This window comes from Colossoma macropomum, unplaced genomic scaffold (genome assembly GCF_904425465.1).
Source record: "Colossoma macropomum unplaced genomic scaffold, Colossoma_macropomum, whole genome shotgun sequence".
In the NCBI taxonomy this organism is placed as follows: Eukaryota; Metazoa; Chordata; class Actinopteri; order Characiformes; family Serrasalmidae; genus Colossoma; species Colossoma macropomum.
Genome location: NW_023494809.1, coordinates 13,531,389 through 13,544,468, shown reverse-complemented (window position 1 = coordinate 13,544,468; position 13,080 = coordinate 13,531,389). Strand labels below are relative to the sequence as shown.

At 38.7% G+C, this 13,080-nt stretch overlaps 1 protein-coding gene and 2 non-coding genes across 3 annotated transcripts; 1 reads left to right on the top strand and 2 right to left on the bottom strand.

Moving 5' to 3' along the window:
- The first annotated feature begins 2,934 nt into the window (after nt 1-2,934).
- Nucleotides 2,935-8,779, top strand: ino80c (INO80 complex subunit C). Its single transcript, XM_036558917.1, is given in 6 exon segments — nt 2,935-3,244; nt 7,030-7,140; nt 7,655-7,681; nt 7,683-7,767; nt 7,873-7,940; nt 8,291-8,779. Coding segments are annotated over 6 exon segments (630 nt in total). The 5' UTR covers nt 2,935-3,037; the 3' UTR covers nt 8,423-8,779.
- A 656-nt stretch (nt 8,780-9,435) lies between these two features.
- trnat-ugu lies at nt 9,436-9,508 on the bottom strand. Its single transcript has one exon. It is a non-coding gene; the product is annotated as a tRNA-Thr (tRNA).
- A 747-nt stretch (nt 9,509-10,255) lies between these two features.
- On the bottom strand, nt 10,256-10,328 carry trnat-ugu. Its single transcript has one exon. It is a non-coding gene; the product is annotated as a tRNA-Thr (tRNA).
- Nucleotides 10,329-13,080: the final 2,752 nt, after the last annotated feature.

Sequence of the window (13,080 nt, the reverse complement as noted above, 5' to 3'; positions counted from 1 at the left end):
ACGCTATACATGTAAGAAGACTGTTAAATAACATCAGCTGTAGAAACGAACACACCAGCAACTGTGACATGAATATTCCATGGTTTATTTCTCCAATTTTCAAATGCTGGCAATGACTGGAAGAAAGAAAGAAAAAAAGATCAGACATCACAACAAAACTAAAAGTGACTTAGTCCGTCTAAGGCCTTTAACAATTATGGTTCATCAATTGCATCTTTCTATCTATCTCTCTAACCGTGATGTTCTCTCTGCTGGAAAAATGTCAGATGCTGACGACAGCACAGATGATGAGACTCTTGTTTATTCAAATAATGGAATGCAAAGCAAACACAAGGGAGCAAAAAGTGAAAATGGGAAAGAGACACGTATTCTTCTGAGGTGGCACTCGCCTTTTGTTTGCATTTAAAATAAGACTGCAGATTTTCTCAGCCCCAAGGGAATCAAAAGGTGTGTGGCACACGCATATGTATGTGTGTATATATGTATATCAGGGCACAAGGGGTCACTGAATATAGTGTAATGATTTGAAAAATTGTGAAAATCATATGCAGTCACCACTTAATCACATGGGAAAAGAATGATGTTCCATACCTCCACAGTACCAGAGACCTCTATACCAGAGAATCTATAACAAGGGGCATTGATGGTTGTTCAGTTCATGGTGGCCTAGTACTGTACTAAGTCAGTTTATATCAGTTTTTTCATGTATATATATATATATATATATATATATATATATATATATATATATATATCACATATCTATATGTCTAGGAGCAAAAACAGATCAGCCAAAAAGAGGTAGACTAGTTGCAGAGCAGGGCTAACGAGTGCTAAAGCATGTAGCACGTAAAAAATCACCTACCCTCTGTTGCATCACTCACTACAGAGTTCCTGCCTCTAGAAGCAACATCAGCACAAGAACTGTACATCAAAACTTTGCGAAATGGGTTTCCATGATCGAACAGCTACAGATAAGTATAAGATCACTATGTTTAATGCCAAGTGTTGGCTGGAGCCGTCACGTCCACTCTGGAGCAGTGGAAACATGTACTCTGGAGTGATGAGTCACATTTTACTATCTGGTAGTCTGATGGACGAATCTGGGTTTGGCAGATGCCAGGAGAACACTACCTACTGGACTGTAAAGTACCAATAGTAAAGTTTGGTGGAGGACGGATCACAGTCTGGGGCTGTTTTTCAGAGTTTGGGCTAAGCCCCTTAGTTACAGTTAAGAATAATGTTAATGCAACAGCAATACTGCAACAGCATGTACACAATGCAAGGTCTATAAAGACATGGTTTGATGAGTTTGGAGGAATTCCAGTGGCCTGCACAGAGCTCCCTTCCTAATTTCTTCTGTTTATTTAAACTGATCAGCTTATCTAATTACTGCTAATATAAGATAAAGACAACACAAGTAAACACAAAATGCAGCTTTTAAATGATTATTCTATTTATTGACTGCCCCCTAAACCTAATGACTGGTTGTGCCACTCTTGGCAGTAATAGCTGCAATCAAACGTTTGCGATAACTTGCAATAAGTTGTTTACATCAAGGAATTTGGGCCCACTTTTCTTTGCAGAAATGTTTTAATTTGGCTCCACTGGACGGGTTTTCAGGCATGAACTGCCCGTTTAGACTCTTGCTTTACATCAGATGTAGTGAGACCCACATCATTCCAAAATGTTCACCTGTGACATACCATTCCACAGAATATTACCCCAAAAGTCTTGGGGGTTTTGCTGGAAAGCTAGAGCCTTAGCAATGCCTTAGCAATGCCTTTATATATAATATATATATGTATATGTGTATATATACATATATATATATATATATATATATATATGTACATATATATATATATATATATATATATATATATATATATATATATACACATACACATATATATATATATACATATACACATACATATATATATATATATATACATATATATAACACTAGGCCTGTAAACAAATAAATGGCTGTCGTAATATTTGCATCATTATAGGTTCATCCTCTCTCTCTCTCTCTCTCGTTTTCATTCCTGTGATAAAAGAAAAGAAGAAAATAGAGTGAGGGAAAGGAAGAGAGGATGATGAAGATGTATTATTCATCCTCTGCATGGTTGGCACTGTAAATCTTCCAAATGCTATTACTGTAGTATGAATAATGGATTTCTTTCTCTCTTTTTTGCCCAAAGCACTGAGGTGGGTATTGTCTTTAACTCATGAGAGAGAGGAGAATGAATTGGCTCCAAGGCACACCTACAGGCCTGCTTGTGCCCAAAGTTAATTAGTCATTTTGTTCCTGGGCAATAGATGAGATTGAAATGTAAATGCCATTATCGTCCCATATTCCATAATGAGGTAGCTTGTCATAAAGCATAAATCAAACTTAATTTCTGTGCTAACTGTTAGGAGAGGGGAAGGAGAATGTGTCGGCCGTGGTTCAAATTCAAATCACATTTAGCCCAAAGTCTGAATGCAGGCTGAATGGCTTATGGGAACTGCTTGATTCATTTATTTATTTATTCATTTATTTCTTCTTTTATGTAATTGCAGTTATGTGCAGCATATCATATCTGGTTTGTGAAATTCAAAGAGATTGTATATGATTTTATAGGCTGTTATATAATTATTTAAGCACATTTTCATAGGCCTGGCATATAATGCACCTTTACAGTTTTTATACAGTTTTTATTATAAATTTTACACAGCTTTTAAACATTTGTATATACTTTTTCAGTTTGTTTATTTATGAGGTTGTTGTTTGCTTGTTTTTGTTTCAATTTTGCTTTTTGTAATTGTATTTATTTTTGTAGTTTTGTTTGTTTGTTTGTTTAATGTGTTTGTTTTAATGCGGAAGGAGGAGGCAACCACGACGCGGAACTACAAACAGGGCGGAACGTATTTTTTCGGGTGGAATTAAGACGGACATTAATTTCTGTATCACGAGTGGTGCTGTTATTTGTTAGCATGTTGCTAACAGTATGTCCAGAGGGTTTAGTGCTGACCTCTGTTAACACTCATGGCAGCACCGTCCACTCCGGGCTCCTCTCTGACAGGGGAGTTCAGTTCAGCGGTTGCCGGCACCATTAAACTTGTACCGGTTTTAACGGCTGCTCAGTCGAAAGGGAAGAAAAGAGCCGCGAGTCCCGCCTCAGCGCAGCCACTTCAGACCAACAGCAGCAAGAAGAAGAAAGTACAGTCCTCATCTGGCGCTGGACAAGCTCAGGTCAGAGCCGACATCGGATTTAAACGAGACCGTTTTATAAGCAGCTTCTAATTCGTTCGGCTGCTTATTCGTCGGCAGATGTTTGCTCCGTATTCGTAAACTGAAGGGAATGTTCACGTTTGCATATGCGATGCGCAGTTTCTGTTTGAACTAATGACAGTTGAGAATGTGCACCGTGTTCCTCCTGCCATTGGGAAAACATATAACTATAATGTGAATATTAAATTTTTGAGATAGTAGAGAGAGGGAGGGAGCGAGCGAGAGAGAGAGAGAGATTTTATTTTATTTATTTTTTTTGCTTTCTGTTACACTGTTTTTTATGGTTTAATGCATAATATCCAACCAACAAGGCTGATTCGCTGCATGTTGTGTTGATGTGTAAATCTTTATGTTAAATAAAAAAGTAACTGCACATTGCACAGGTTAATTTAAAGATTCTGGGTGATGATCTGCCAGAATATACAGCTCTACAGTGAACTGGGCTGAGCCCCAGATCTTTACATGCTCAGCCAATGTATCTTCCCATCTGTACCACTATAAAGTGGAAGGAAAGGGGTTTCTCTGCTTGTGTATTTCCACCAGGTGCATGATGGGAAATAATCTCAAAAGTCTACTTGCAGTCTTGTAAATGGTGACACTGCAGGATTTCCTGTCTTTTCAAAATCATAGTCTATGACTAAAAACTGTGACACTGTCTTTAGATGTGAGAGGGTGTCAGACTTTAGTCTTTCAAAAGTCTTTTCAATGTCTTCTAGTGTTTGGTTAGCATTATTCATTTGCTCAACAGGCGATTTTGTCAGTTAGTTCTCAGGTATAAAATCACCATGGGAAGAGATTTAAACCAGGTTTTGTTTGAAGGTTGATATCTGTTCTCTTTTGAAGATTGCTTATTTGTCTGGCCAAAGATGAATAAGGCCTTCAGTGTCCCTGAAATACATCATCTTATTCATTTACTTCTATGAACTATTGCTCAAAGTAGTAAGTTGACTACTAGTTTAGAGGTATAAGATTACCATGGTCCAGAATAAAACCAGGTTTTCCTCACAGTGGGTGACTGGTTCTCTGTTGTGGATATGTAATTTCTCTGGCCGGACATGAACAAGGCCTTTAATATCCCGTTGAAATTTCAGCTTCTTACTCATTTACCTGTGTGCACTACTTCGCAATATACCATGTTGCCAGTCATTTTTAAGTATTAAAGCAGCTTGGGACAGGCTAAAACCAGGTATCTCTTGCAGCAGGAGACTGGTTTTCTGTTTGAGATACAGCAGGTGAAATAAGTATTGAACATGTCACCAATTTTCTAAGTAAATATTTCTAAAGGTGCTATTGACATGAAATTCTCACCAGATGTCGGTAACAACCCATCCAATCCACACATGCACAGAAATCAAACCATAGATGTCCAAAATTATGTTGTGTAATAATGAGAAATGACACAAGGAAAAAGTATTGAACACGCTTACTGAAATTTATTTAATACTTCGTACAAAAGCCTTTGTTGGTGATGACAGCTTCAAGGCGCCTCCCGTATGGAGAAACTAGTCGCATGCATTGCTCAGGTGTGATTTTGGCCCATTCTTCCACACACACACTCTTCAAATCCTCAAGGTTTCGTGGGCTCCTTCTATGAACTCTGAGCTTTAGTTCCTTCCATAGATTTTCAATTGGATTCAGGTCAGGTGATTGGCTGGGCCATTATAGCAGCTTTATTTTCTTTCTTTGAAACCAATTGAGAGTTTCCTTGGCTGTGTGTTTGGGATCATTGTCTTGCTGAAATGTCCACCCTCGTTTCATCTTCATCATCCTGGTAGATGGCAGCAGATTTTTATTAAGAATGTCTCGGTACATTTGTCCATTCATCCTTCCTTCAATCATATGAAGCGTGCCAGTGCCGTATGCTGAAAAACAACCCCACACCATGATGTTCCCACCTCCAAACTTCACTGTTCGTATGGTGTTTTTGGGGTGATACGCAGTGCCTTTTGACCTCCAAACGTGGTGTGTATTATGGCATCCAAAGAGCTCAATTTTGTTCTCATCTGACCAGACTATATTCTCCCAGTATTTCGCAGGCTTGTCTAAATGTTGAGCAAACTTTAAACACGCTTCAACATGCTTTTTCTTCAGCAATGGAGTCTTGCGTGGGGAGTGTGCATACAGCATTACTTCTTGTTTTCTTGCAAACAATTGTACCTGCTGATTCCAGGTCTTTCTGTAGCTCTCCACAAGTGGTCCTTGGCTCTTGGACAACTTCTGATAATTCTTTTCACTCCTCTGTCTGAAATCTTGCAGGGAGCACCTGGTCATGGCTGGTTTATGGTGAAATGATGTTCTTTCCACTTCCTGATTATGGCCCCAACAGTGCTGACTGGAACTTTCAGTAGTTTAGAAATTCTTCTGTAACCAATGCCATCAGTATGTTTTGCAACAATAAGGTTGCGAAGGTCTTGAGAGAGCTCACTGGTTTTACCCATCATGAGATGTTTCTTGTGTGGCACCTTGGTAATGAGACACCTTTTTATAGGCCATCAGTTGAACCAGCTGATATTAATTTGCACTAAGTGGCAGGATTTCTTTTTTCTATTCTGTTCTATCTATTACTGATAGATTTCAGCTGGTGTCATGACTTTCCATGGCTTTTTGCACCTCTCTTTCTTCATGCGTTCAATACTTTTTCCCTGTGTCATTTCTCATTATTACACATAATTTATGGACATCTATGGTTTGATTTCTTTCCATGTGTGGATTGGATGGGTTGTTACCGACATCTGGTGAGAATTTCATGTCAATAGCACCGTTAGAAATATTTTTATTTAGAAAATTGGTGACATGTTCAATAGTTATTTCACCCACTGTATGTCATTTCTCTGGCCTGACATGAAGAAGCCCTTCAAAATCCACCTGAAATTACAGCTTCCTATTAATTTACCTGTGTGCACTACTGCTTAGTACACCATGTTACCATTTTTTTTTGGTTTGAAAGCACTCTGGGACAGACTAAAACTAGGTCTTCCTTACGGGGTAAGACTGGTTCTCTGTTTGGAAACTTGAAACTACTTGAAATGAAATTGTACAGCTGAAATAAATTGTCATACAGCTGACCTTATAATCGTGTGTTTTAAATTCACAATGGTAGGATGAGCATAGTACAAATGTCCAGTTTCTTGCTCTCTAGCAAATGTGTATTTTCAGTGTAACACAATGGTGTAACTTTTTGAACTTTTTTACCATTTTCATTTTGTGGCCTTGACAGTTCTTAAAGAGAATAAAAGATATATTGAATTAGTCATATTAAAATTTTTGTTTTCACGTTTGGCGAGGGCTGGGACGTAGGGTAACTTAAAGTAGGGCCATATTAAACCATTTTATGATCAAGTTTGGGCTGTGGGCCCCACTTTGGGCAGCGCTGAATTGGAGCTTTGTACAATCGAGCCATTTTTAACAAAATAAAAAATCAAAAATTAAATTGAAATTGAATTTCTCAGAATTGGATAGTCTATCTAACTTTAAACTGTGTTGTTGCACCCCTATTGTGGAGCAATACTCTTTAAACGATTTCCAGTGTTATGTGCTCAAATATGTTTCTGTCACTATCGAGACTCCACCTTAGTGAAATGTTATTGTTCAGCATCTAAGTGAACATTTTCACTTTGGTGTCAGTAGCATCACGCATCATGCTATTATCTGACTTATCTTCTTCTGACTTAACTGACAGACTTGTTGGATATTAGCTTATTTGCACTTGTGGCTAATTGTTGTTGGCTCTGTGTGTATTCTATCAGATTGTGGTGGTTGATTCAGCAGATGGGAAGTTGCTTACCGCAGCAGATGTCTGTCCACCACCTGCAGAGCCTGTCGCCAAGCCTTTGCCTTTTAAAGACCCAAAGTTTGTGGTAAGCCTTTTGATGGAATCTCAGTTTTGCAGTTAAACTTGATACTGCCTTTGGGTGAGATATAACAAGGGTATACAACTGGATTGACCTTGTTGACCTGTCTTGTATAGTCCAAAAAGCCAAACCTACTAATACACCATTTTCACAATTTTCCCCTTCCTAAAACATAGTCTATCAGCCAAGACATGTTTGGTCTCCAGTGTTTGCTTGTTTAGATTTGCATTGGAGCTACCAAAATGTTTGTTCTCATAGACTTCTGTTACTTTTAGAATGTTGGGTCCAAATTAAAGAAACATACTTTGGGGACCAAACATGTCTTGGCCGGTTGACTATGTTTGCGAAAATTATGTAAATCTGATTTTGCTCTGAACTATTGTTTAAAAAATAGACATGCTCAGTTTAAGTTGCCACGATATGTCAACATTTCCACATGCTGACAATGACTCGCACTACATTTGCATATATATGTGAATAGAACAATTCCTGCGTTTCTCTACACTCTCTTTTTTTGTAGCACTCAGGTATTGGTGGGGCGGCAGCAGGGGAAGAAGAATCGGACATGGAAGAATCTGAAGCAAATTTTGGCAGCAGAGAGAGCACTGCCCTGGAAAATCAGTGATCCAAACTGTAAGTCTAAGAACTCCTCAATTCAAATTTAAATTACTTTTCTGTCAAGTCAGATTACTTTTTGAATATATGTCTAAAGAAATGTCTTCTGGCTCCTTCCAACAGATTATAATATAGATGCACCTCCTTCAATGAAGCCTCCTAAAAAGTACTCCGATATATCAGGATTACCAGTGAGTAAGCATTGTTTCTTAGATCCACGTATAACCCTGGTGATGTCTATGTAAATGCTACTTCTATGTTATGTATGCTATATGTGATTAGGTGGTGACATAAATACAATTGTCATATATTGAAACGGCAAGATCAACCATTTAACACAGTGAAATGCAAAGGTAATGTCAGTGATACAAAGTTATTTGCAAAAAGAAGTCATTAGGCAAAACAGAAGCTCATGACACTAAGGAGGATCTTATGAAAGGTTTTGAATAGAAAACTCATCTGACTGTGTTTGTAGTTTGTGTGCATTGTATGCATATGAAACTACTTTTTGTAAACTGTTTTGGGCCACATTGTTCTCTAGGCAAACTACACAGACCCTCAGACCAAACTGCGCTTCACTTCATCTGAAGAGTTCTCCTACATCCGGCTGCTTCCCACAGATGTAGTGGCCGGATATCTGGCCCTGCGAAAGGCCACGTGCATCGTGCCCTGAGAGAACATCACGCGCAGATAAATGTACCTTTGTTGACTGATTTTAAGAGGTAAAGACAGCCCTGGAGCCCCTTTTAACAGACGTCTTAAGGAACTTATGGTCTTAAGGTACTACTGAGGACTTCAGTAGAAGGACAAGGGAATCGTAAAAGAGACTTATAGAACAAAAAAAAACTTGTACATAATTGTTTTGTAAGAATTGTTATTCAGTTGCAAGGTGTATATATATTTCATTGCAGACATCAATGGTGGATGAACATCTTCATTCAGATATTAATTGCTGGATGTATCATCGTTACTTTGTATGTTGTTATGAGTTTCTGTAAGTTATTTGTAAAATAAACCTTTAGATTTTGAAGTGGTCCTGCTCTGTGTTCAGTGTTGGTTGGCTGTGCTTTGCTGCCCCCTGATGTTGACTGAATTTAAATTAGGTTAAACAAAATTTTTCTTTGTAAAAGTATGTTACTTCTACTTTATTGTTCACTTATTACTTATATTGGGAATTATAGGGGGAAAAATTCTCAGGAGGGTTCTGACTTGTTCTGAATGTTGTTTATGTTTGATAAGCTTATGACAGTAATGCATTGCCAAGAGAGGTTATGCTGTCAGAAAATAAAAACTGATGGAAAGGCTAGAGTAGAGTACTTTAACTCCAGGACATCAATCCAGTTATTTGTCCTGGAAACTGGATTCAAGTCCAGGAGGATCAGCTCTGCTAAAAACAAAATCCAGGACCAGGATCCAGGTGGATTTAAAGTCTAGAGTCAAACACTCTCTTAGACTAAAGGATGGCTAACAAATTGTGCATGGCAGTGGGTGAACCTATAAGTTAAGTGGGTCCTAATAAAGCAACAAAGATTGTGTTGTGTCATCACATGTATTCTTTTAATGAGGAACTAGTCTGACATGAGTGGCCATTAGGGATCACTGCAGTATCCATATAGCATTTTATGTGGCTGTCCAATTATAAGATGTCCTTGGAGGCCTTTTATCCAGAAATCAAAAGCAATGCCAAGGCCCCAGCGAGGATTGAACTCGCGACCCCTGGTTTACAAGACCAGTGCTCTAACCACTGAGCTATGGAGCCATGCCTGGTGCTGTGTCAATCATGTGTCATTATGAAGGACTCAGGATTGCCACTTGAACAACACCTGCGTATAGACACACCTAAAAGATTTGGCATGTAGGCTGAGTCAGCTGAGCTTCTGTAATTGTGATAAATAATGGTACTACTAGAGACTCGGGTGTTTTCTAAGGCCTTTATAATTTGCCTGCCAGCTGCATGTATCCTCTTGGACTGCTGGGTGGGCAATGGACACTAAAGGTTTCAGCGATGTACACCAAGAACATACATTACAACCATTTTAATGCTGTTTGTCATATATGAGTATACACTGTATATGGGTATAGTCCTCATACTCATAATTCAGTAAATCTTATAAACCGACTTTATCTCCAGTGACTCTTCTGTCAAAACTATTCTGAATTTGCAGATACCCTCAGTGATACTTGAAGTATGATACTTGATACGTGAAGTGCTTTCTTAAAGTGTCTCCTATGAAAATCAATGCATTTAAACTAGTGGGAATTACACCAGTGTTTCACAAATTTTGCATATTTCATTAATATACTATCATTAACATGTCATTCAGAGTGGTTCAGGCGTGTTGGAGCAGGTAAATCACCAAACTGTGCTGGACACCAGCCCCCTCAGGACTGGAGTTGTGCATCCCCTACACTACTATGATAGTGCCTTCTTTTATTTCTACTTTGAAGATCATGAGAGCAGCTCTCCAGTGTCTTGGGGGTCTTTTATCCTTCAAAAGCTCCTCACAGGCCCCAGCGAGAATTGAACTCGCGACCCCTGGTTTACAAGACCAGTGCTCTAACCACTGAGCTATGGAGCCCTGCATGTACAGCCATGCACACTGCATCATTATAAGGGACTCACTCTGTCACCTGAACCACACCCAAGATATTTGGCAGGCAGCCTAATTTAACTAATCTGCTGTAGCAAAAGTGAATGGCAGTTATGTAAGCTCAGATTCTTCATAAAAGTGTTAAAGAACCCATACCGTACATTTTTATAGGATTTTGTTGGCAGGCATTCAGATGTGGTTTTAGGCCTTGTCCTTGACACACAGAGTTTTCCAGATTCACCAAATATATATTTTGCACTGTAGAGGGTAAAAATACCTTATTCTTGCAATCGCTCAGTGAGGAATTTACTTATTTATAAACTATTGGATTTCATGCTGATGCTTTTTTGGCAAAGTGGCAAACCTCAACCCATACTTGCTCATAAAGGGCTCATTTTATATCCAAGCATGATTGCAACTCCTGTTTAAGATGTTTTTTGAACATTTAACAAAGATCCTGGTCTTAAATTACCCCTGTCCCAACCTTTTTGGAATGTGTTACAGGCATCAGTGTCAGAATGAGCATATATTTACAGAAAACAATAAAGTTGAAAGTAAAACATTACATATTTTGTCTTTGTACTGGTTTCATTCAAATACAAAAAGTAGATTTTTACGTCATTGCTTTCTGTATTTTTTTTTGGAATTGGGTTTGTATTACACAGTGAGTGTTTTGCTGCCAATGTATAAATTTAGTATGTCATGTAGTGGTTTGTTATGCGGCAATCTCAGTTATACTGTGTGATCAGCATGACACACTTGAGATTCTGGAAGCACTTAAGCAATTCTACACCTACACTTCTCTTAAGCTCTGCGCTTTCAGGAACAAATGTGTGGTATAACCAAACTGCATCACTGAATGTTTTTCTCTTGGCTCTGTTATTTGCTGTATTTATGTTTGATATTCTCAAAATTCAGCAAAGCAAAAAAAAATGGCCCATGGTTAAGCCCTGCATGTGTGGCGACAGAGCCTAGCCCCGAACACATGACATGTGCTCCTCCTCTGATCACGCACAGCTGCGCTGAATCAGAAGAGGGGCATAGATTCTTTAAAACTGGCTCCCTCTCCAGTGTGGAGAGAAGGATGCTGACCTGCCTGCCACACACCAAGAGAAAGAGAGCAAGAAACTAAGAAAAAGAAAAGGACTTTTTATAGTAAGGCTGAACAAGCCAATTGGTTTTGTTTGGTGGCTGCTCAAATGAAGCACTTTGGTTCAATCGCGGTGGAGCCACTCCAGGGCAGTAAAAGAGCCGCATGTTGCTTACCCCTGAGCTAGCGTATGGAAGCACTTTGGCTTCTATGAAGTTGAAGGAAAAAAAGGACCTGGACAAGAGCCACACTGTATTCAAGTTGTTTCACACTAAATTAAAATATTTTGGAAACGTGACAAACATGAGAAACCATATTACACGTTTCCACCCGTTTTCTGCCCGGTTGTAGTTGCTGACAATCAGAGGACTATCGAGTAAGTGATGTCAAAGATTCCACCCAAGTCGGAAAGGGCGAAGCGAATTACAAACTCTATCGCAACTTTTATTTGCATCCGTACTCAGTCTTTGAGAACCAGGGCTTTTGCGCTATGTTGCACACTTTGGAGCCGACATACAGCATCCCGTCTCAAAGATATTTTGCTAATACAGCGATCCTCACACTCTACAATGAGACCGAAACTGAAGTTATGAAATCACTGAAGAAAACGGGTAGGATAGCTGTAACATATGATGCACATACATCTATTGCCACAGAATCGTATGTCACCGTAACTGCGCATTTAATCACAGATGAGTGACGGCTAGCGTCTCATGTGCTCCAAACAAGACCAGTGAATAAGAGCCTTCCAGTGGATTTGCCACATCACTTCTATTTGTTTTTTTAATGCTGTATAGAAAAAAGATGCATCAAGATGCATCGATAATCGTTTTATAATCGCATTGCAGCCCTCTGAATCGTAATCGAATCATGAGGTGCCTAGAGATTCCCACCCCTAGTGGGCAATGGACAAAGGTTTCAATGATGTACACCAAGAACTGCTGTTTGTCATATATGAGTACATACTGTATATGGGTATAGTCCTCATACTCATAATCCAGTCCTTATACACCAACTTCATCTCCAGTGACTCTTCTTTCAAAATTATTCTGAAGATACTGAACTGAAGTGCTTTCTTAAAGTGCAACCTATGAAAATCACTGTCAGCAATCAATGCAGTTAAACTAGTGGGAATTACACCAGTGTTTCACAAATTCTGCATATTTCATTAATATACTATTATTAACATGTCATTCAGAGTGGTTTGTTGTAAAATTGTAGAGAAACTTACTGAGTCAAAATTGTTCACAAATCAACATTAGAACTATGCTGAAAGTTTGAATCCCTTTAAATCCTTACATAATATCAGAAATGGAAACTAGCTTCTAATTCCTTTTTTGATTTTCATTTCATTCAGCTTTGTTGATGCAGCACTTGGGCTGTTTTGTTGTTGCTCACACCCCTCACTTGCAAACTTTGTCACTTTGCTTTAGACCAAAAATATCCCAAGTCCAAAAGCGCCTAACAGACTTCAACTACTAAGGTTTGTATTCTGGTAGCTATTTCACTTTTAATTAAGATTCTACTTTTCTCATTACTTGCTGACAATCTCATATGATTCACATGGTGTGGTTGAAATCTTGGGAGCAAGTCAAGACGTCAGCATTCCTCCTCTAACTCTCAGCATGTCTTCCATTTTTGTTCAGTGTG